Source organism: Lampetra fluviatilis, chromosome 20 (assembly GCF_964198595.1).
Source record: "Lampetra fluviatilis chromosome 20, kcLamFluv1.1, whole genome shotgun sequence".
Classification (NCBI taxonomy): Eukaryota; Metazoa; Chordata; class Hyperoartia; order Petromyzontiformes; family Petromyzontidae; genus Lampetra; species Lampetra fluviatilis.
Window position 1 is genome coordinate 5,355,660 of NC_136294.1, and position 23,400 is coordinate 5,379,059.

The window sequence follows — 23,400 nt, forward strand, 5'->3', positions numbered from 1 at the left end:
CGAGGCCTACTGCAGAGAAGGCTTCGCGAGGCCTAGTGCAGAAGGCTTCGCTAAGTCTTCTGCAGAGAAGGCTTCGCGAGGCCTAGTGCAGCAGGCTTCGCTAAGTCTACTGCAGAGAAGGCTTCGCGAGGCCTAGTGCAGCAGGCTTCGCGAGGCCTAGTGCGGCAGGCTTCGTGAGGCCTAATGCGGGAGGCTTCGCGAGGCCTAGTGCAGAAGGTGGTGGTGGGGGGTGGTGGTGTTGGGTGGTGGTGGAGGGGTGGTGAGGGCTGGTGTTGAGGGTGGTGTTGGGGGGTCTTTAAATCTCACAGCGTTTCTTGTCAAAACAAACACTTTTAATTAACGTTACACTAGAATACAGTAATTTTTTCTTTAACTCCTCTATACCCGGTCGATATCCCTGTACCGGTACTAAGTATTATTCCTACCAGCCCACCCCGCAGGGTCCTGTTTATTATTATGGAATAGATTGTTATTATGGAATGGATTATTATTATTATGGAATAGATTGTTATTATGGAATGGATTATTATTATGGAATAGATTGTTATTATGGAATGGATTATTATTATGGAATAGATTGTTATTATGGAATGGATTATTCCACGCCTGGAATTGATCCAAAACATCCGTGGGGTAAACGCGGATTTCGGGAGCTGTGCGCCCCCGCGAATTATTGGAGTTCTACTGCAAAATACATGTCAATTCATGTTAGATGTGATGTTGGGTATAACGTTGTTGGTGATAAGTACATTGCACAGGTTTTCATTGATTCCGACAGCTAACACGACTGTTTGGCTCGCGGCTGCCTACGTACTAATCTGAGAACGCATCTTTTTGAAGTAAATTCGGTTCTGCAGTTTCTCGTGAACATTTATAGATGTGGAAGTGTTGCTTCGACTCATCTTTGGAACATGAGCAGCCTTGAAGAGCAGCGAGCTTGCATTCACACCGAAACTAAAATAAGCAGGGGTGCTGACAATATACAGTATCTTTCAACATGCCAGATATGTTGAAAAGGCTTGTACAAATTTCACTCATGTAAATATTGATATAAAAAAACACACTTCTGATATCCAATATTGCTCAATCTTAACACCGCTTTGCAAAAGTTCCACAATTTAAAAACGTTTGTGATGTTAAGATGCAGACTGGTCTGTGGTTTTCAAATGAGAAAACATTGTGCAAATCAATGGTGGCAGGAGCACTTCGCGTGAATTTGTTCGCAATTAGCAAGTGACACCAAGGGGGTGAGCGGTTGTGGTGTCGTGGTTCGCGCTACGAACCCGCCGACCCGAGTTCGATTCCCGCTCACGGCCAACAGCACAGTGACGATTGTTTGAACCGGCCGTGGGCCTCCCCTGGGTCGACTCAGCCTCTAATGAGTACCCTGGTGCGGTGCGTAAAACATCGACCGCTAGGGAGACAAAGGCGGTCGGGCGTGGTGTCGGCCACCCACCCCCTCGTGCCGCCGCGCCGGCCTTCATAGGCGCTGCTCGCGAAACAGCACTTGCCCCAGCGGTGTGTGAAGGCTACACGGGGGACCTTTGTCTTTGTAGCCATGGTGGGCACTTGGCAGTGAATGGGTTAACTCCACAGTTGCCCTCCCACCCCACACCACGCCGTCACGTGGCGCAAGAGCGACAATGCAGATGCCCTTCTCAGGATCTCTCTCTCTCCCACTCGCCAGTGCAGCTTTCCACCATCGTCCGACCGTTAGCAGCCTATTTGGGTGACCCCTAATTAGCACACCTGCTGACCCCCTCCCCCCCTACCAGCAGCAGCAGCAGCGAGTGACCGTCGTGGCAGATTTGTTATTTATTTGGTAGACAAACCCTCGCACAATGTCGACGACACTGCAGGCAAGGGCAGAGAAGCTGTTCCACAGCCTGGACACGGACGGCAATGGTCGCATTGACTTCAAGGAGCTGAGGAATGGCCTGCGCACCATGGGGATGACCCTGCTGCCCGGGGACGAGGAGGTGAGTCGGACGGACAAACCCTTTCCGCCGTTTCTCGCGGGCGGGCGGGCAGACGGCCGTCGCGTTGTGCGAATGACCCCTTGCCGACTGTCGGAAGGTCGGCGGCAGGCGCTGCTGTTGCTGCTGGCTGCTGTTGCCTGCTGCTCGCGTGTGACAACACCGCAGCCGGCGAATTGAGAGCCCCATGCGGTGTTCTGTCAGACTGGCGCTTGCTGTGCCGCAATGTTGCCCAGCTCATCACATCGAGAGCGCGTGCCACGTGGGTTTGCTAATCGTGGAGATTAACTCGTTCGGCGATTCCAGATATGCGCACGGTTTAGCAGCCCTCGCACGAACGCGTGCTGCGAGCGGGTGCCTATCGAGGCTGAACCTGGCTAACGACGTGGGCTTTCGCTGACCAATGTTTATCCACGATAAGAAGTGTTTGCGGCCGGTTAGATCGCGTAAATATGAATGCGTATTTATATTTATGGTGCGAGGTGTAATTGCTGGCGAAACGTCGTACTCGAATTGTAAACGGTGTGGGGTTCTACTCTCCAACACAACCGGTGTGCGGCACGCGTAACGAATTGCCACGTTTTGTTTACGTGACAAACCTCACACTCAACGGCTGCGTCGGCTGGTGGCGGGTTCAAGGACACAATTATAACCCAAAAGCCCTCTAATGGAAGGCTGGCTTGGTTTGGGCTTAGTGTGTGCCCAGGAGTTGGGATGGCCAACACCGTGCCTGGCTGCCTGCTTGTGTTGTGGTTATTGCAAACATGATGCATTGTATAATGGACCGAATAAAGGAAGACATGAAGACGGTCAACGCATCCCCTGAAGATGCCCTGGACCGAGCCAAATGGAGAAGACAATGCCGAAAAGCGGACCCTGCGCCACAGCGGGAACAACGCTAGGAAGAAGAAGAAGATGCATTGTATAAGTATAACCCGTAAAAACAAAGTGTTTCACTATAAATCCTTTATATGCGTGGCGGCTCGAGTCTTCTCGTCCTCTGGCTTGAGATGGCTGCCACCTATGGGTCAGATGATTGCATTGCACCATTAAGCAATTGGTAATTAAATATAATATTTTTGTCCTAAAAAGTGTAAAATTTTGGAAAAATTTTTCACGAACATTAATTGTCACGCACAACGAGACTGTGTGTAAAATGTCAGCTCGATTGGATCACGGGAAGTGGGGTAAAAAACGACCGAAAGATTTGCACGGTCCTAAGCAAGCAAGCGAACTTAATATAAAGGATTTAATAAAGGTGTCAGTTTTTGTACCCGTTGAAAGGGTAAAAAACTATTACTATATTTTGCCACTGGTAAAGGAGATGTCTCATTGTGCCTATGTCTCTCCAGCCGGCTACGTTAACACGCGACACTGCTGGCTCAACCCATGGGAGGGCTCAGGGCAGGTAGAGACGCAGCAGCAAGCCATAGGCGCCGTCAAGTATTGCTGGGATAACGCACAAACTACACGAGGGATTGTGGAGTCATTTTGCGAGCGGCTTCGTTGAACACATCGTTGATCGATGTTGTGCACAGGTTCGCAGTGCCGTTCACTTCACGTGCCACATCGCGTGAGAAAACTTCACCCACTTTACAGCCCTCGACAGGTTTTGCAGACAGCGTTTATGTTGTGCACGGGGGCAGCAATCCAGCCCTGTGGGTTCATAATCAACGTTTTATAAATGTGTCTTAAAACCCTCCACCACCCGACACGGCCAATCAGCAAAAAAAGTGTCACGTTGACAAAAGGCAAATAGTTCACTGCTTTAGCCCACCGGTGTGTTGAAGCGTGAAACCATAACATTTACACATTTTTTTTGAGTACGACGTTTCGCTGGTAATTGCATCCAGCATCATCGGGCAATTTGCCAGAATGGTACATGTTGTGGTTTCACGCTTCAACACACCGGTGGGCTAAAGCAGTGAACTATTTGTCTTATGTCAACGTGACACTTTTTTGCTGATTGGCCGTGTCGGGTGGTGGAGGGTTACGACACATTTATAAAACGTTGATTATGAACCCCCCTTAGCGAGTAGCACCTATGAAAGCCGGCACGGCACACGAGGGGGTGGGTGGCCAGCACCACGCCTGGCCACCTTTGTGTCCCCCCCCCCAGTGGCGATGTTTACACACCGCACCTAGGTACTCATTTGAGGCTGAGGCAACCTAGGGGAGGGCCCACGACCGGCTTAAATAATCGTCACCAATGCTGGTGGCCGTGGGCGGGAATGAAACTCTGGCGGCCGGGTTCGTAGAGCAGCCGAGCGCTACCACGAAACTTGTGCTGCTACAACACACACGTGGCCACTGGCAAACGCACCCTGTCACTTTGGTCACAGCATCTTTTATTACTCGCAGAGCCGAAGGTCCTTTTGTATAAATGTAGCATTGCACTGCATCGAATGCGTGCTAATACGACGCCATCCATTGATAGATGCGCCCAGACGGTGGGTGAACTTTCACCCCAGTGTGTGTGACACACACTGCTTACCTGGCAAGTGCACACAGTTTATCTTCTTGGTTCTTTCGGTAAAGTCACGTAGAAGGGAAATAATAAAATAATAAAAAAATAAAACATAATAAAATCATATAATATTTTATAAAAAATAAAACATAATAAAATAATATAATAATAATATAGTATTTTATTATGTTTTTTTTTAATTTTATTATTTCCCTTCTACGTGACTTTACCGAAAGAACCAAGAAGATGAATCCCTGCAGTCACGAAAGCTTTAAATCGACAGTTAGTTTATTTCAATAGATGAATGCAGTTTGCCAATTTCATTTCAAATTTAAATGCACCCTGTCGCGCAAACACTGCATTCACAAATATCTGAGTACAGTATCCACGTGTAAACTCGACTCAACAGTTCCAAGCAATATACTCAAGTTATAACAGGTTATTTTGTAACAACTTCCATTATTTTACTTAATAAGTAAAGCCCGCACGCGACTTACTCCATAACAACATTTACTCACACACCCTGAATGTGATGTACGTATGCAGTACTGTATAGAGTGAGCTTACGAATCGATATTTATTGATTCGTATATGTTGTGGTCCACTCACAGCAAACATAGTGCCACAACCACGTGTATTAGGGGTCGGCCATAAATGACGTCACGCGATTTTGGACGATTTTTGACCCCCCCCCCCTTCGTCACACGGCGTCACAAAAAGTCAGACCCCCCCCTCAAATATGACGTCACAAAGCTCTGCCCCCACAAAAAAAGCACGCTTCAAATCGCTTTAAACTATTGTCATTGTAGTGCGTATTTAATGTGGCGCTGCACTCTGATGTTGTATGAGAAAACATTTATTACAAAGTCTATTTAATTAAGTAGAACGTGTTGTCTATATTTATTTAAAGTTGCGCATTTTGATGTGACGTTACATTTCTCAACCCCCCCCCCCTTGTTACACATCGTAACAAATGTCTGACTTCCCCCCCCCCCCCTAGGTGCGTGACGTCATTTATGGACGGCCCCTTAGTAAAGCAGCTTGCACAGGGTGTTGTGATGAGACCGGTGTTGTATACAGTAGAAAATTATAATTACAGGTACGGTATAAATATTTGACAGCTAATTACGTTTTATGTTGAACTTCATTCGCACCGTACGTTTCCAACCAAGCTGATCGTGGGTGCGGGGGAAGGACAATAAACTAAAAACAAAGCAATTGTAAAGAAATTAGTAAAAAAAATTAAGACTGTCATGCGGGATTGGCAGTAGGGTCGGGATTGCCGGGACAGGCATTACAATGGGCCCTACAAAGCTCGTGACCAAGAGGAAAACCTAAGGGGCAGCTGTTGGAATATGTTTAGGGCGCATGTTGGAAGGTACGTGTGTGTTAATATGAATTTGGAGCTTTCGTGACTGCAGGAATTACTCTTTGGTTCTTTCGGTAAAGTCACGTATAAAGATACAATAATAAATTAAATACTAGCATACTACGACGTTTCGATTGCAACCACAAGCAATCATCGTCAGGTATAAAAGAAATAGCAACAAAAATCTAACCAGAAAACTATAGACAGACATAAGCAGGCAGATATCACAAAGATACATAGAGATGATGATGATTACTTGTGTTGCAATCGAAACGTCGTAGTATGCTATTATTTAATTTATTATTTTATCTTTATACGTGACTTTACCGAAAGAACCAAAGAGTACGTGTGTGTCTTCTGCGCAACTGCTGCACATGGTCTGGCAGACGGTGGGAAGCGTTGTCAATGTGGTGATGGTGGTGATGGTGGTATCAACACGCTTTGGGCCACGGTGACATCTCGATGTTGAAGACCATCGTTGTCCTGTCTCCACTCTCTCCGTAGCGGCTCATGAGGGAGGCGGACAGCAATGGGAATCACCAACTCGACTACGAAGAGTTCTGCGTTTTCCTGGAGAGACGCAGGGACAAACTCAAGGCTGTCTTTTCCTCAATCGATAAAAATGTGGATGGTATGTCATTTTTCGATTTAAAGCTTTCGTGACTGCAGGGATTCATCTTCTTGGTTCTTTCGGTAAAGTCACGTAGAAGGGAAGTAATAAAATAATAAAAATAAAACATAATAAAATAATATAATATAATAATACAAATTAAAAAAAATAATATAATAATTTTATTATGTTTTCTTTTTATTCTTTTATTACTTCCCTTCTACGTGACTTTACCGAAAGAACCAAGAAGATGGTATGACATTCCTCATTTCCCCGACTGAAATTATTTTTTGATGTTTAATCACAGAACGGTAAATGACGCATTAAAATATAATCTGGTTTAATTGTACAGTACCGTATATATTTGTGTAAACAGTACGGTATTATAATGGGGGTAAAGGCGGTGGTGCAGTGGTTAGCGCACTGTGCTATGATGCCTGGAGAGATGTTGACTACCTCGCCTGGTATCCGGGAGTTCGTGGGTTCGATCCCGACCCTGACGCCTGCTGCTGTATATTTGGAGTTTGCGTGTCTCTCTCACTCATTATCATCACGGTGGCTAGGAGATGTTAACTACCTCGTCAGGTATCCAGGAGGTCGTTGGTTCGATCCCGACCCTGACGCCTGCTGTTGTATATTTGGAATTTGCTTGTTCTCCCCGTGGTGGTGTGGGTTTTTATCCGAGTCCTCCGGTTTTTCCCTCCACCCCTCCACATTTAGAATCAACATGCGTTCAAAGTATTTGACTGCTGTTATAAATATCCACGCGATAAGCACTGGTGTTGTGATATGGCGACAGGTCTATGTCGCTCCCCTTCACCATCTCTTCAACTATGGTCAGGCAACTCCCATGACTCATACAGCCTGGGGAGGCCTTTGTCCAACAGTTGATTGACGAAGGCTTGTAAACTATTGTGTTCGTGCATTATGATATAATGTACAAGAGTATATCGGCTAACACCAAATCGTTTCCACTCTAATTCTGGCACTTGTAGATATTCAGTAGATATTATCAAGTGAGAGTACAAGGGGCTGTATCTTCTTGGTTCTTTCGGTAAAGTCACGTAGAAGGGAAATAATAAAATAATAAAAATAAAGCATAATATAATAATTCTCACGACGTTTCGGCCACAACGCAAGCAGCCATCCTCAGGTGAAGAACAGGTATGTCTGTCTTTCCGATAGACCTGTTCTTCACCTGAGGACGGCTGCTTGCGTTGTGGCCGAAACGTCGTGAGAATTATTTTATTATGCTTTATTTTTATTATTTTATTATTTCCCTTCTACGTGACTTTACCGAAAGAACCAAGAAGATGAATCCCTGCAGTCACGAAAGCTTTAAATCGAAAAGGGGCTGTATATTATATAATTTTAATAAGAGCCCATCGAGACCAGGGTGTTTACTTAAATACGGCAAAGCATCAAATTCCAATTTGTGAGTAAAGCAATGCGAAAAAAAAAACATTTGAAAAATTCACTGCTGAAAAAAAGAATGAAGCTGATATTGGTGATCGCCTAATGTTGCCCAGTCTTGTTGGAATGGGGCTGCAAATGTGAGCACAGCTGAATCTACCTACTCAGTTCGTGTTTTCTCCCACGGCAAGTCAAACGTCCATTAATAGTATTGGCCAAACATCCCGATGCTCCAGAAAAAAAGTCTTGAGACACACATTGAGACTTTTATGGGTAAACAATTGGCACGATAAATACAGTAATAAAAAATATATACTTTTAAATTAAATATTAATACATTATCCATTCTGGTAAAAAAAAAACCCCACTAAAACGTGTATGCGATTATACATTTTATATTTATTTTAAGCCACTTAAATGCCTCTCTTAAAGAGCGTAATGTATCGAGCGAGGCCCATGGAATTCTCCTGCGATTGGCGTTTTCTTGGAGCTCTCCTCTCGTTCGAAGTGCCCGCGTGTTGCCGGTCCTCCCGCGTGCGTGACGCGTGGACGATTTGCGGTTGCGGTCTGGGCAGGCAAACTCAGCGTCGAGGAGATCAAGCAAGCAGTGGAGGAGCAGGGCCTCGCGCTCAACCCGCGTCGGGCGAAAGTTCTCCTGCACAAGTAACAATCCCACCCCTCACCCCTCACCGGGTGTGCTTGCTCCCTTTCGCTGAGTCTCACGCTTGGGAGAATTGACCTTACGCTCAGCGTCAAAACAAAGACAAAGATCTTGATTTGAAGCTTTCGTGACTGCAGGAATCCATACTTTTTGGTTCTTTATTTTGTTTTATTTTGTTTTATTTTAATTTATCTCTAACTATGCGACTTTACCGAAAGAACCAAAAATTAAAGACAAAGATCCCTCCCCCCCCATATATCCTGTAACAGACTGTTGGGGTCAAGTGCTGTTAGCGAGCTGCACCTATGAAGGCCGACATGGCACACGAGGGGGTGGGTGGCCAGCACCACGCCCGGCCGCCTTTATCTCCCCAGTGGCGTTGTTAACACACCGCACCGGGCACTCATTTGAGGCTGAGTCGACCTAGAGGAGGCCCAGGACCCGTTCAGATAAATTGTCACTGGTGTTGGTCGTGAGCGGGAATCGAACTCGGGTCGCCGGGTATTGGAGCGCCGCGCACGGTTGGCTACATACGGCGCGAAAAAAGTTCAACATACATAACCACTGCCCTACCGCTCCCCACCTGCACTTCGGGGCCGTGCATAAATGACGTCACGCACCTAGGGGGGGGGGGGGGTCAGACATTTGTGACGATGTGTGACGAGGGGGGGGGGGGTGAGAAATGTGACGTCACATCGAAATGCGCAACTTTAAATAAATATAGACAACACGTTCTACTTAATTAAATAGACTTTTTAATAAATGTTTTCTCCAGAGTGCAGCGCCACATTAAATACGCACGACAATGACAATAGTTTAAAGCGATTTGAAGCATGTTTTATTTGGGGGGGGGGGGCAGAGCTTTGTGACGTCATATTTGAGGGGGGTCTGACTTTGTGTGACGCCGTGTGACGAAGGGGGGGGGGGGGGTCAAAAATCGTACAAAATTGCGTGACGTCATTTATGGACGGCCCCTTCGCACCAGCGTCCTCACGCGCACGCGCGCAGGCGCACGACTCCTTCACGCAGGTTCCCCACTCGTCCCTCCCCACAGGTTGGACCGCGATGGCTCGTCCACCATCGACTGGGACGAGTGGCTGGATTTCTACCTGCTGCACCCGGCCGACAGCATGGAGCAAATTGTGCAGCGCTGGACCCACTCCATGGTCAGAGCCCCTGCCCTAGGACACGGAGCGTCGCGGGCAAATGACTATCGCCGGTCGACGCAGGCGATCCTCGTACACCGAACGAGGATATCACACCGGTGCCGTGCGCACGTGTAGTTACGAAAGCCCTTTCTCGAGCCACGGCTGAGCGGGGACCTCCCCACTCCGCGCGTTTTGGTTGTTGTTTGTGATGATTGCCTGCAGCCGTAGCAAGAGGTGTATGTCTATTCCAGGTCGCTGACCAGGACAGACCCGGATGATTCTAAGTCCAGGCTAGAGGCATATATGTTTATCCGACAATGACGTACCCGGATGTCACTGGAACGAAATCTGAAGAAAAAAACTGATGACGTACACGTATGTTCCCAGGGGCGGTTTCTTCATTAGGGCGATTGGGCGACGCACCACCAATGTCATTCAACCACAGAGTCACGCTAGCCGTCACTGTGCCTCTGGATATAGTCCAATCAGCGTCATGCTACGTTCTGTGGAGTACCGCCTCTTTTTGGGCGATTTCCCTCCAGCTGAGAATCGCCCCGAGTGGTCCCATAGACTTACATTCAAAGATGTTTTTTTTCGAACAGGGGCGCTGCAATGCATTCTCTATGGCTTCCAGGAGGGCTCGCCCTAACGTGCTTACGTCATCATACGTGCTTACGTCATCATACGTAAGCACGTTTCATCCAACAATATAATTTGTCGCCACCTAGTGGAATCTTTAATAAAATAAACTTGAGTGGTTTGTTTTAATAGTGAGTATAGAAACAAACAAGATGTATTGTAAGAGTCACTTTATTTTTCATGAATATTAAAGAAGTGAAGTTGCCTTTACATGCTTAAGCTGTTAATTTATCCATTGCATGGGTGGACCTTATCCTTATCAATCATCCAGACATTTGCCCCCCCTGAGAGATTTTGCAGGAGCTGCCACTGTATGTTCCGATGACGTAGTGTACACACAATGAACACGTCATTTTCCCCACCCCTGGCCCCAATTGGCCCCAATTGGCCCAGAGATGAATTCGGATGTCTTGCGACGCCAGAGTTTCATGGCGTGGTGCCAGCTGAACACGGCAAATAGCCAATGGAAAATCACCCAAACCGTGAAGGCCGTAGCCATGGAGTCAACATTGGGGGGGACCAAATCTTCCAGGGGGTTTGAGGGTCCCCCCCCAGAAAAAAAAAATCTAAATTTGAAAACGAATTTTTCTTGCCTAAAATATAAAAAAATTCAGTACCACATAGGATGGACTTTTTATTTATTTTTTACAATAATGTCTATAAGTGTTTTGTATTACATTGCAATGTTTTTTCTTTTTTACCTTTTCTTGTTTCATTGTATGTAATGGCAGAGATCAGGGATTAATAAAGTACAACCATAACCACAATCATATAAACGGAAATCTATTTTATAGCAATATATTGGGGGGGACATTTTGAGAATATTTGAATATTGGGGGGGATGTGTGTTCCCCAATATATCTTATAATTACGGCCTTGTGCCAAATTGAAAATGGGGTGTGTGTGAGGGGCGGTAGTGCAGTGGTTAGCGCACTGTGCTCTGCCCGACGACCCGAGTTGGACTCCCACTCACGGCCAACACCAGTGACGATTATCTGAACCTCCCCGAGGTCTTCTCAGCCTCAAATGAGCACGTACTTGGTGTGATAGTCGACCACCCCATCCCCTTGTGTGCCGTGCCGCCCTTCACAGGTACCGCCACTCGCTCACAGCACTTGCCCCAACCACTCTGTTAAGTTTTGATTTAAAGCTTTCGTGACTGCAGGGATTCATATTCTTGGTTCTTTCGGTAAAGTCACGTAGAAGGGAAATAATAAAATAATAAAAATTAAACAATAAAATTCTCACGACGTTTCGACTGCAACACAAGCAATCATCATCAGGTGTGAAAACCACACATTTTATTGCTGTGGTTTTCACACCTGATAATTTCTTGTGTTGCAGTCGAAACGTCGTGAGAATTTTATTGTTTTATATTCATATTATTTTATTATTTCCCTTCTACGTGACTTTACCGAAAGAACAAAGAATACCAGTCTGTTAAATTTCGATTTAAAGCTTTCGTGACTGCAGGGATTCATCTTCTTGGTTCTTTCGGTAAAGTCACGTAGAAGGGAAATAAAAAAATAAAAATCAAAAATCTCGCGACGTTTCGACTACAACGCAAGCAGCTGTCCTCAGGTGAAGAATGAAACACCACCAAGCTTGGAGCGTATATTTCATTCTTCACCTGAGGACGGCTGCTTGCGTTGTAGCCGAAACGTCGTGAGAATTATTTTTATTTATTTTATTTTATTATTTCCCTTCTACGTGACTTTTAAGGCTACACACGGGGGAGGAGGAGGGGGGGTCACGTGATCTTTGTTTCCGTCGACCTTGCAGATCTTCAACGCTGGCGACGGACTCATCATTCCGCAGGAGTGCGAGGATGGCGTCACGTGGTGGCGCCACCTCCTGGCGGGGGGCGGGGCTTGCGCCGTCTCCTACTCGAGCACCGCGCCACTACTGCGCCTGCGCGTGGAGATGCAGGTATGGGGCCGTCCATAAATGACGTCACGCGATTTTGGACGATTTTTGACCCCCCCCCCTTAAATATGACGTCACAAAGCTCTGCCCCCCCCCCAAAAAAAATATAAAACATGCTTCAAATCGCTTTAAACGTTTGTCATTGTAGTGGGTATTTAATGTGTATATTTTTATTATTTTATTTTTTCCCTTCTACGTGACTTTACCGAAAGAACCAAGAAGATGAATCCCTGCAGTCACGAAAGCTTTAATTCAAAATTTAACCATAATAATTGTTTTTAAAGGGCATAAGAGACATTGGGCACATCCCTCTAACATGAACAGAACACCATTCTGACGCTGAAGCACATTACGATTTTAATACGTTCAGCGCATTTAATGTGAATCTATAGATTTATGGACAGAATCAAAATACGTTTTTGTTTTACCATCCGTATAATTTGACATGGGGTTGAAGCGGTGGCACAGTGGTGAGCGCACTGCTCAATGAACCCGGCAACCTCAATTCCGTTCCTGGCCAAGGCTGACACCAGTGGCGTGGGGGTGTCTGAACCAATCCCACCCTTCGCCAAGTCGCACTGACCAGCGTGGTGAAACGTGATCAAACAACCCCCACAACTGACACCACGTGTGGAGGCCTCATTAATACTCTTAATGGTTCCGAACAGGTGAATTGTGACAGGCAGCTGCGGGTCTGTGCTATGATATTGATATTTTCAACTTCCAAGAATAGTTCTCTCACGGCACTGGCTGCGCTGTGGGCAACAGAGGGCAGTTCAGTGAAATCCATTGTTGTACAGTAGTGCTTCTATGCTCCCACGTCGACGCTTCCCCTAACGCTCAGTCAACCTGGCGTCGTGAAATATCCTCCGTCGGGAAGCCACCACGTGGCAGCGGCCCTGGGCCAAGGGATGTTACGGCACGGTACGCGCACGCCTAGAATATACGGTACGAGTTGCGAAACTCGTCCGCCGTGCCCTCGAGACGCCGACTTTGCGCTGGTTCCGTGCGTGCGCGCGTGGCCCCCAAGGTGCGCGGCACTCCGGAGCGGCCGCTGCACATGGCCGAGAGCGTGAGGAGGATGATCCGCGAGGGCGGGTTGCGCGCCCTTTGGAGGGGGAACGGAGCCAACGTCGTCAAGATGCTGCCCGAGTCCGCCATCATGCAGATGACCTACGAGCAGGTGACGTACACACACACACACAAAATAAACTCAACGCGAGCCGGCAAGTTTACGAATTTCACTGGAGATCTTGACCTAAAAAACTACACAGGTCTGGGATTTTTTTGTTGGGATTGGAAAGGTATATGAGCTTCGTACCAGACGGTATGTATGCATATCTATGGGACCTTTTTGCCAGTATCAAGGCAATGAAAATAAGATTTGGCTGAAAATAAATACTTATGTAGGGGCAACGATCGGGAGCGTGGTATTTTTAGGGGAGGGGAAGATGAGGAAGGTGGGTCAGGGAGAGAAGAAGAGACCCCAGCAGAACCAAAATATAAAACAAGTCAGTTTTTATTTCTTGCAATTCTCCTGAATGAACAGACACCACATGTCTACCAAAGAAGCGATACGTTCGGAAGTCCACCCCCTCTTCTCCAGCCCCCGAACGCACGCTCACTCGCGCTGGATTTAGTAGAAAGGGGGGACGATGTAATCTGTTGCTAACGACGACCTTTCGCGGGTCTCAACAGCTGAAGAAGTATTTCCGCGGGGAGAAGCAGCGAGTCAGTACGAGCGACCGCTTTGCCGCAGGCTGCATCGCCGGTGGCGTCTCCTCCTCCATCGTCTACCCGCTGGAGGTACCGCCACCACCGTCACTGGAGGAATGCCATGCTCTGGCCCAGAGTCGGGGAATCTATGGCCCATGAAAAACTAAACGAAAAGTTGTTTCTATATGTTACCAAGCAAGGCCCATTGAGATATGAGGTTCTTTTTCAGAAGCGACCTGGCTATCACAAATGATAGCTCTACGAAGTGGCTTATCTCGTCGACATTTATAGCAGCCAAATACTCTAAAAGCATGTTGATTCTAAATGCGGAGGGGAAAACCGGAAGATCCGGAGAACAATCCACGCAAACTCCAAATATATGGGCGTCAGGGTTGGGATTGAACCCACGACCTCCTGTACACCCAGCGAGGTAGTTAACATCTACTAGCCACCACGGCACCCCCGGGCATCGTTTCACGTGGCCGCAGCCACTTGCAGCCTCCTGCTTCCAAATGAACCGCAAACAAAATACGCATCCATCACTACGAGCATCTTAGCCACACTACTCGGGTACTGGTGGGGAATCATTTTTGACCTGCCAACACTTGTTTAGTCACTCCTGTCACTGGAAGGGCCTCTGGCAGTCTTAGGAGTGATCGAGGTGTGCATTAGTGTGTGTCCTGTAAATAGTATTTGAATGTCCTGTATGGCCCTCAGAACAGCAGTAGGCTTTCGGCGTGGTGAGGTGGCATCAATGGCTTTTAGTTATTGTGACATCTTGATCTTAAAAGGTTCCTGCTTACCCATGGACTATCCCCCCCCCCTCTCTTCCTCTGCTCACACAACCCCCTAGAGGCTCCCCCATGGGATCCTCCCTTAGGGATTGAGTCACTTACAGAACCTCACAATTACACTTTGAACACCACCTATGCCCAGCTATGTAAACTGGCCAGGTTTTATTGGCAGTAGAGCGAGCGGCTTGCAATCGGAATGGTTGCGAGTTAAACATCTGGTGGAGGGTTTACTCAGCCCATCATCCCGCTGAGGTCGGTACAATAGATACCACTCTCTGTGGAAGTCCAGAGTGGCTAACCTAAGGAGAGACTCGCTCCTGCCATAGGAGAGTGGTGTTTCCACCACTGGCTCAGGGCCGTGAACAGTTGATGACAACGATTGAAACACAATCTACAAGCGCCCAGCAATGGTGAAGCCAGTACGGTTGCATGAATGAATATCTTGGTGGCGCGCGTGCGCGCGCGCGTGTGTGTGTATGGGGAGCGGTAGTGTAGCGGTTAGCGCTACGCTGCGCTATGAACCTGGCGACCCGGGTTCGATTCCCGCTCACGGCTAACACCAGTGACGATTATCTGAACCGGTCCTGAGCCTCCCCTAGGTCGACTCAGCCTATAATGAGTACCTGGTGCGGTGTGTAAACATCGCCACTGGGGAGACAAAGACGGTCGGGCGTGGTGCTGGCCACCCACCCCCTCGTGTACCGTTCCGGCCTTCATAGATGCTCGCTAACAGCACTTGCCCCTACAGTCTGTTAAGCCTACACAGGGGATCTCTGATCTCTGTGTGCGCGTGCAGGTGTTGAGGACCCGTCTCACTCTGCGCACGACGGGGCAGTACGCGAGCATGGTGGACTGCGCGAGGCAGGTGGTGCAGGCCGAGGGCTGGAGGGCGTTCTACAAGGGCCTCACCCCACACATGGTCGCCCTGCTGCCTCACGCTGGCATCGACCTAGCGCTCTATGAGGTGACATCGCCGTTGCAATCATCCTCCCATCCTCCTCCGCATCATGTTAACCTGCTTGCCCAACATCACTATGAGACCTCCTTTACCAGTGGCAAAATATAGTAATAGGTTTTTACCCTTTCAACTGGTACAAAAACTGACACCTTTATACAAGGCATCATGTTTGCAAAAAGGCGTCATCTGGTCCAACACCAATGGAGACAAAGCTCTAAGAAAAGCTGTCTCGGGTGTGGACCAATCAACTTCAAGGACAGTGCATATCATTATCATCATCAGAGTTGTTTCTCTTTGTTTGCATTTTGACTGCTTGTGTTGTGGTTATTGTATAAAGGTGTCAGTTTTTGTACCAGTTGAAAGGGTAAAAACCTATTACTATGCCCAACATCGTTATCATCGACGATGATCATCAATATATCTTGCCGGTGGTGCCTCCTTTTCCCAACGTCTGCTGCTCAGTGAAGGTACATCTCCCAAGTGTCCTGGGTTGGCTGGCACGGTGCCGCTTGCAGAAATGCTGTCCCGGTGTCCCCGAAGCATTTGAGAATATTGGTATTTAGTACCAATCTCGTATTTTCTGGCCACGTGCTCAATTCATGATGTAGGCGAGGGGCAGGGGATACCTGAGTAGTGGGTGAGGTGTATTACTAATCGTTGGGGCTTACGAGCAGAGAGAGCGAAGCCTCTCACTGGGGCAGCGCCGGTGGTTGAGTCGGCGTGGCATGCAACTGAAGGTTTTTGCTCATGGAGGGAAGGGCAGACAGCTCACCACGTGTCCTGGTTGAACCTCCCGGACATGTTGTAGCTTCAACTGAAGGGACCGCTCTCACCTAAGGAATGCCTCAATCACTGAGATTTATTTCTCCACACACAACAACAAATGATGAAAAGTGTACCATACAGTTTTGGCAACCTGCCAGTAACGAACAACAAGATGTTAGAAATGCTGCAAAAAAAACGTCTCCTTTAGTGGCTCATGGTGCGTGCGTGCGTGCGGTGCAGACCCTGAAGGAGCTGTGGCTGCAGCACTGCGAGACTGAGCACACGGAGCCAGGCTTGGGGGCAATGCTGGCGTGCGGCGCCGTGTCCAGCACGTGTGCCCAGCTGGGCAGCTACCCCCTGCTGCTGATCAAGACCAGGATGCAGGCCGGAGGTGGGTCTCTTAACGTGGTGGGGCCTCTTGTCATTTGGGGTGGTTTCAGTAAAGTCTTTCCCCCTCTAACCCAGCTTAAATATACGCTCCAAGCTTGGTGGTGTTTCATTCTTCACCTGAGGGCGGCTGCTTGCGTTGTGGCCGAAACGTCGTGAGAATTATTTTATTATCTTTTATTTTTATTATTTTATTATTTCCCTTCTACGTGACTTTACCGAAAGAACCAAGAAGATAAAGTCCTGATGTGAACGATGAGACTGTATTGCATCTCCACTGCCCATCAGTCACGCGTGGATATGGGCACCAGTTATCCAGACTGTCTTGGACCGTGGCCAATAAATCAGTGGCATGCAGATGTACCATCTTGGTTTGTGTGCCACCCCTACATGTGACTGCAGAGCTGCCCAACAAACACCAGGTCCACGTAGCTGAACACTGTCCCTTATGACAACGGGAAGGTGGAATGAGAAGGATGAATGACCTGGATAAAGTGGAGATCAAGTGGTTGAGTGACTTAGATATTGGGCAGTACTATGCACAAAAGTGTTGAGTTGTTGTTGTCGTTTGTGCTTGTGCACCACTGCCAATGCAGTTTTCCCCCAAAATAATATTGTTTCATAGCAGAGGTCGCAACTGGGTACCCGATACCAGTACCCTACCCGATACCCGGCTACCCGTACCCGGCCGGGTACAGGTACCCGTTTGCGACCTTGGTGCGGCCGGGTACGGGTACGGGTAGGCCGTGAGTCACCGGTGAGTAACCGTTTGTCACTCATTTCGGGTAGGGTACGGGTAGCGTACGGGTACCCATACCCGGCCGGGTACGGGTACCCGTTTGCGACCCTGGTGCGGCCGGGTATGGGTAAGGAATCAAAACCCGTTTGCGAAATAAAAAAATCACTCAGTGGCGGGTGGCGATTAATTTATTCCGTCTCGTTCAGCCGTGCTGAACGGTGCTCAGGGCTCGGCGCAAGTCGGGATGTGGGCCTCGCTGTGGCAGCTGGGGGCGCGCGGTGGCCTGCTGGGCCTCTACCGCGGCATCGTGCCCACGTTCGCGCGCGTCATCCCGAGCGCGGCCGTTTGCAGCGCCGTGTACGACCACATGAAGCGCGGCCTCGGAGTGACGCACGACGCCGGGGAGCAGTGCCGGTGTGCTCACGACGAGGAGGACCTCGCCAGATGAAAGCGAACAAGGGGTGAGCGGCGAGCGCCTGTGACATTTCGTCGCGGGAAATTTAAAATAAATAATAGGATTGAGAGGTAAACCGGGTAGCTCAGAGGTCCAAGTGCTGAGCTGGTCGACCTAAGATCCTGGGTTTTGAGTCCAAATTTCAGCTGTCGACTGTATTTTTTAACTGGATTCTCTGGTATCGCGTCAACGGTCTCAGCTCGGTGACAAACGACTGCACAAAACGGATACAATTATATTTGGGTCTGCGGTTATTTGGCTAAATTACAGCTCTGAGAGTTACACATCTGTGTTGACTGTCATGCTGTGAACATTTACTCTCAGTGGATGTTTTCAGTAAGCCTAATAAATAAGCCAATGCCCGATGGTGAACGGATTACTCAAGAGAGAAACCGTCATGGAAGCGTCTGTGTGTGGTTTGGCAAACGCTCGACAGCGCAACCCACATTTTGATGGTTTGCTGTGGAGTAGTTTCCTAAACCCCAGTGATTGAAATATACCACGGCAAGCCTTTCGATCAACTTTACAAATGAGATCATTAAAAGCTGCATGCGACCGACGATTGGCAAACACAGTTCACATGACGTCGAGAGAAGCACTGATTCAGAGTAAGAATACTTTTATTTGAACGAGCTCCGTCACGGGTGGTGTACATGGACACACATACACAACATTCATAATTTGTCTAACCCAAAAGAAACCAATTATGGATCGTAACATTGGTTGTGAAAGCACGCACAAAGAATATCTTAACCTATTTTAAACCATCACCCTTAACGTCACGTGGCACACGTCGGCACGTGCAGAGCGCGACAACGAGAACTGTCTTTGAAGTGAGACGATAGGTAAAGAGAGAAGATATAGGTCGTGAGGACTGCAGTACAACACTTTCAAGTTAACGCTTCCTCTAGGACCGTGGTTCTTAACCTGGGGTGCACGCAACCGCTGGGGCTTGAGAGATGCCCTTTCCGTGGTGGGTGCGATACATGGCCTGATTTTTTAATCCTTTATATTAAGTTCGCTTGCTTGCTTGCTTGCATGCTTGCGTGCTTGCTTGCTTGCTTACGACCGTGCAAATCTTTCGGTCGTTTTTTAACCCACTTCCCGTGATCCAATCGAGCTGACATTTTCTACACAGACTCGTTGTGCATGACAATTAATTTTAGTGAAAAAATTTTTCCCAATATTTTACATTGTTTAGGGAAAAAAATTTAAATATTTAATTACCAATTGCTTAATGCTGGCAGACAATCATCTGACCCATAGGTGGCAGCCATCTCAAGCCAGAGGACGAGAGGACTCTAGCCGCCACGCATATAAAGGATTTATAGTGAAAAACTTTGTTTTTACGGGTGAATTTTTTTTAAAGGTAAATAATCGAAATAATCGAAAACACAAATTAGGCACGGGCATGTAAGTACAACTACTTTGTTTAATCAAACCTATGTATTTATTCACATTCTACATTTTATTTTTGTTACGATTGAGAACCAAAGGGATGCAAGGCTGCGGCAAAATGTTTAAGAACCGCCGCTCTCGGAGATGCTGGCGATATGGAGTGCAGCAGAGGGCGTGCTTCTGGTGGTGAAGAGATTCCTGGAGATTAATCGCGATGGGGGGAGAGGAACCTTGTGCCTGGAGGATGCCGTGGAGCGATGACGAGGTAAGGGTGAGGCAACGGTGGGAAATCGACTCGATATCCCTTACTCTTAGGTTTTTTCGGTAAAGTCACGTAGGTAAAAAATAAAATTAATAAAAGTAAAATAAAAATTCACGACGTTTCGGAGGCAACACAAGCTTCCGTCTTCAGGTGGAACCGTCACAGCACGATTGCTGTATCAAGTAAAGAGAAATTCTAAGAGACTTGATACAGCAATCGTGCTGTGACGGTTCCACCTGAAAACGGAAGCTTGTGTTGCCTCCGAAACGTCGTGAATTTTTATTTTACTTTTATTAATTTTATTTTTTACCTACGTGACTTTACTGAAAAAACCTAAGAGTATGAATCCTTGCAGTCACGAAAGCTTCAAATCTAGAATCGATATCCCTTCTCACCGACATGAGCCTTGATCAATCCACTGCTGGACTAAAGCTTCCCCAAGCCTTTGCCTTCTCGCATGGTCCAGCAAAGCCAGGATCCATGTAGCTACTACACAAAAGCTGATGTTATTGCACCATCTCCATAAACACAAGCTGATGTTATGGGGCATGTCCTCTTGGGCGTTATCCCTCCTTTGCCTGACACTCTGTCGTTAGTCTCGGCCACCGCTGGCCATCATCCCACTTCGTGACACGTCCAGACCGAGCCCAATAACTTATATTCACAGTCACGTATTAATATAATGTAGTGACTCTTGGAGGATACATTTCCGTTAAATTAAAACTCATGCTGTATGTATATACACAGTTTGTATATATACAGTAAACTCGGCTGCTGGCATGCCTTATGCCATGTTTAATTTAAACACTTGCTTGATTGTTTTGACGTGATCTATTGTTTTGTGCCTTTGATATACGAGTTGTGAAATGACTTACAACTTGTGCCACACAGGGACAGCTGTCATCAGTGGGTCCCCTGGGCTTAAAAAAACTACAATTGGCCATTGGAATGATTGAGATGAGATGTAAGGTGATTGGAGATACTGGGGCATTTAAGAGCCAATTAATGTGCAAATACGAAATCCTTAGCACGGCGTGTTGGTTGGTGAACTAGGAACATGCCAGGACCCGTTCAGATATGAATGAATGTGCATGAATATGTCTGGAGTGCCATTTCTCCTGAGTTACACCAAAGGTGGACTGAAATGAAACAATGCATTAATACTGGTCTTCTTTCATTAATAACAAGACATTTACTTGAATACACGCCTTTTGGCGTCCTCTGGTCTAACACCGTTTTGAGACTAGGCTCAAAAGAAAGTTGTCTCTGGTGTGGACCAATCAGCTTCAAAGACAATGCATTATATTATCAGAGTATATTTTTTGTTTGCATTCTGACCACAAGGATTGTGGTTAATGCAGACATGATTCCTTGTAAAAGGTTTCAGTTTGGTGTTTTAACATCTTAACACCTGTTTTGTTGCCAGAAAAAAGGGGAAAACCTATTCTAATTTACTTGAATACATTCAAAGTATGCAAACAGTTGCCATTGCCCTTGCCGTGTATGAATATAGTACAGCAATATGTTACAATATTCAAATCAACGTTTGAACGGTCTTCCGAGTAAACTTGAATGTAATTTTAATGAGTTAAATTAACTGTTCATTTACAGCTTATTTATTCGTTCAGTGCACTGTTTAATAACAGCCATTTCATATCATTGCCCTACGTGCATTTCATATCTATATCTCTATGAGCGTGTGTGAATCGCTAAACCCCACCGCTTTGATGAGATCGCCTGATCGGGAGACGCTGTCTCATCGTTTGCTATCGTCCGAGGGATGCGTGTGATTTTTTTGTGAATGAAAAAGTTGAAATAAAAAAACCAATGTTCTTGACATGCTCGGCAAGATGTAATAAATAACCACCACCCATCACACTCACAGCGATGCAACTCACTTCCACACTGGGTGGGGGGGGGGAGATGGGGGGGTCACGGTTAGATTCAAGAATAGATAATTTTCTATATAATGTTCACCGTTTTTCATTTGTCATCTTTGCTTCATCGTGCAATTTGTACGGGTTTCATTGCCCAGCTATGTTTATTGGGTCTCACGCACGGTATTGGATGATGCGTGCACCAGGGACTTGATGGGACTGAATTGTAACAAATGAGTCATTGCCTATTGCAGTGGTCCTCCAACCTTCTTGGAATGGTGCCCCCCACCCCAATCAAGAACCAAATGTTCCCACGCCACCCACACACCTCCGATTAGCACGGTTGGCTACGTACGGTGCGAAAAAAACACACAACTTAGCTTACCAAGTCCACACCAGAGAGATCGCATGCCCACAGTCGGTTGTGTTTTGTTTTAGACATTTTGTTTTAGTTTCGTTGATTACGCTTCTGAGTCAGCTGGTGAGAATCGTGAAAAACTTATCCCACTTTTCGCCAAGGCAAGTGGAAGGCAACCGACTTGAGTACTTCCAACCTAACTTGAAAACTAACAACGACGTTTGTGTGTGTTGTGTTAAGGCATTTGTTTTAGTGTTGTGTTTGTGTTAGGGGACGTCCATAAATGACGTCACGGGGGGGGGGGGTCAGACATGTGTGACGAGGGGGGGGGGGTGAGAAATGTGACGTCACATCAAAATGCGCAACTGTAAATAAATATAGACAACACGTTCTACTTAATTAAATTGACTTTTTAATAAATGTGTTCTCTTACAACATCAGAGTGCAGCGCCACATTAAATACGCACTACAATAACAATAGTTGAAAGCGATTTTAAGCGTGTTTTATTTGGGGGGGGGGCAGAGCTTTATGACGTCATATTTTAGGGGGGGGGTCTGACTTTTTGTGACGCCGTGTGACGATGGGGGGGGGGGGTTCAAAAATCGTCCAAAATCGCGTGACGTCATTTATGGACGGCCCCTTAGTGTTGTGTTTGTGTTCGTACGGCTTTTGTTTAGTGTAGCACCACTAGCCCGGTGACCCGAGTTCGATTCCCGCTCGTGGCAAATCACCAGTGATGATTATCTGAACCTGTCTTTGGCCTCCCCTAGGTCGACTCAGCCTCAAATGCGTACCTGGTGGTGCGGTGTGTAAACATCGCCACTGGGGAGATGAAAGCGGCCGGGTGTGCTGGTGGTCACCCACCCCCCCCCTCGTGTGCCGTGTCGGCCTTCCTTCATAGATCCTCGCTAACAGCACTTGCCCCAACAGTCTGTGAAGGCTATACGGGGGGATCGTTGTCTTTGTGTTTCATGTTGTGTATTCGAGTGTTCTGTGCATTCGAGATCCGCGCGTACATTCCAAATTTGTCCTGCACGGTATCCATGCCGCTGACCTCGTGTTAATACGGTAATTATTACTGACACACACACACATCACAGTACTCGTGTTACCACGCTGAAGTTAAAAACAAAAGTATGCAGACAAAACAAATAAATAAAGTGCGAATTTTAAAAAAAGTGTCACAATAAATGTTGATATTATAACAGGGTGCAATATCTTCATAACAGTATTTATCAAACTTCTATCGATTTTTTTCGATTGTTTTATCCAGCAAATCCTCACTGAGTTTCGTGACCCGTCTCTATTGGGACATTCCTCTTTAAATAATCTTTTGTTGTATGTGGGAGGATACCACAGTACTCAGAGAAAACCCACACGAGCAACGGGACCCATATACTCAACGATCCCCGACAGACGGGTTCACAAACTTGCTTGCTGTGACGGCGTCGTATGCTCACCTCAAAGCTCCTGTGGGTTTCA

At 47.1% G+C, this 23,400-nt stretch overlaps 1 protein-coding gene across 3 annotated transcripts; it reads left to right on the forward strand.

The window, feature by feature from the left end:
* The first annotated feature begins 1,677 nt into the window (after positions 1–1,677).
* On the forward strand, positions 1,678–19,806 carry LOC144937890 (mitochondrial adenyl nucleotide antiporter SLC25A24-B-like). Of its 3 annotated transcripts, XM_078865460.1 has the most exons (11): positions 1,678–1,979; positions 6,317–6,443; positions 8,411–8,498; positions 9,551–9,662; positions 12,066–12,212; positions 13,240–13,392; positions 13,908–14,015; positions 15,516–15,683; positions 16,683–16,833; positions 17,775–18,029; positions 19,519–19,806. In XM_078865460.1, the coding sequence occupies exons 1-10, from the start codon at positions 1,842–1,844 to the stop codon at positions 18,014–18,016; spliced, it is 1,434 nt and encodes a 477-aa protein (XP_078721586.1). In that variant the 5' UTR covers positions 1,678–1,841; the 3' UTR covers positions 18,017–18,029; positions 19,519–19,806. The 3 variants fall into 3 exon arrangements, with proteins under 3 accessions (XP_078721586.1, XP_078721585.1, XP_078721587.1); XM_078865459.1 differs by lacking the exon at positions 19,519–19,806 and having other exon boundaries at positions 17,775–18,379; XM_078865461.1 differs by lacking the exon at positions 19,519–19,806 and having other exon boundaries at positions 12,066–12,211; positions 13,260–13,392; positions 17,775–18,379.
* Positions 19,807–23,400: the final 3,594 nt, after the last annotated feature.

Excerpts from the sequence above, each read along its gene's own strand:
- LOC144937890 (XM_078865460.1), top strand. The coding sequence starts at position 1,842 with ATGTCGACGACACTGCAGGCAAGGGCAGAGAAGCTGTTCCACAGCCTG. Across the intron at positions 6,444-8,410 it reads AATCGATAAAAATGTGGATG|GCAAACTCAGCGTCGAGGAG; the intron begins GTATGTCATTTT and ends CGGTCTGGGCAG. Across the intron at positions 15,684-16,682 it reads TCGACCTAGCGCTCTATGAG|ACCCTGAAGGAGCTGTGGCT; the intron begins GTGACATCGCCG and ends CGTGCGGTGCAG.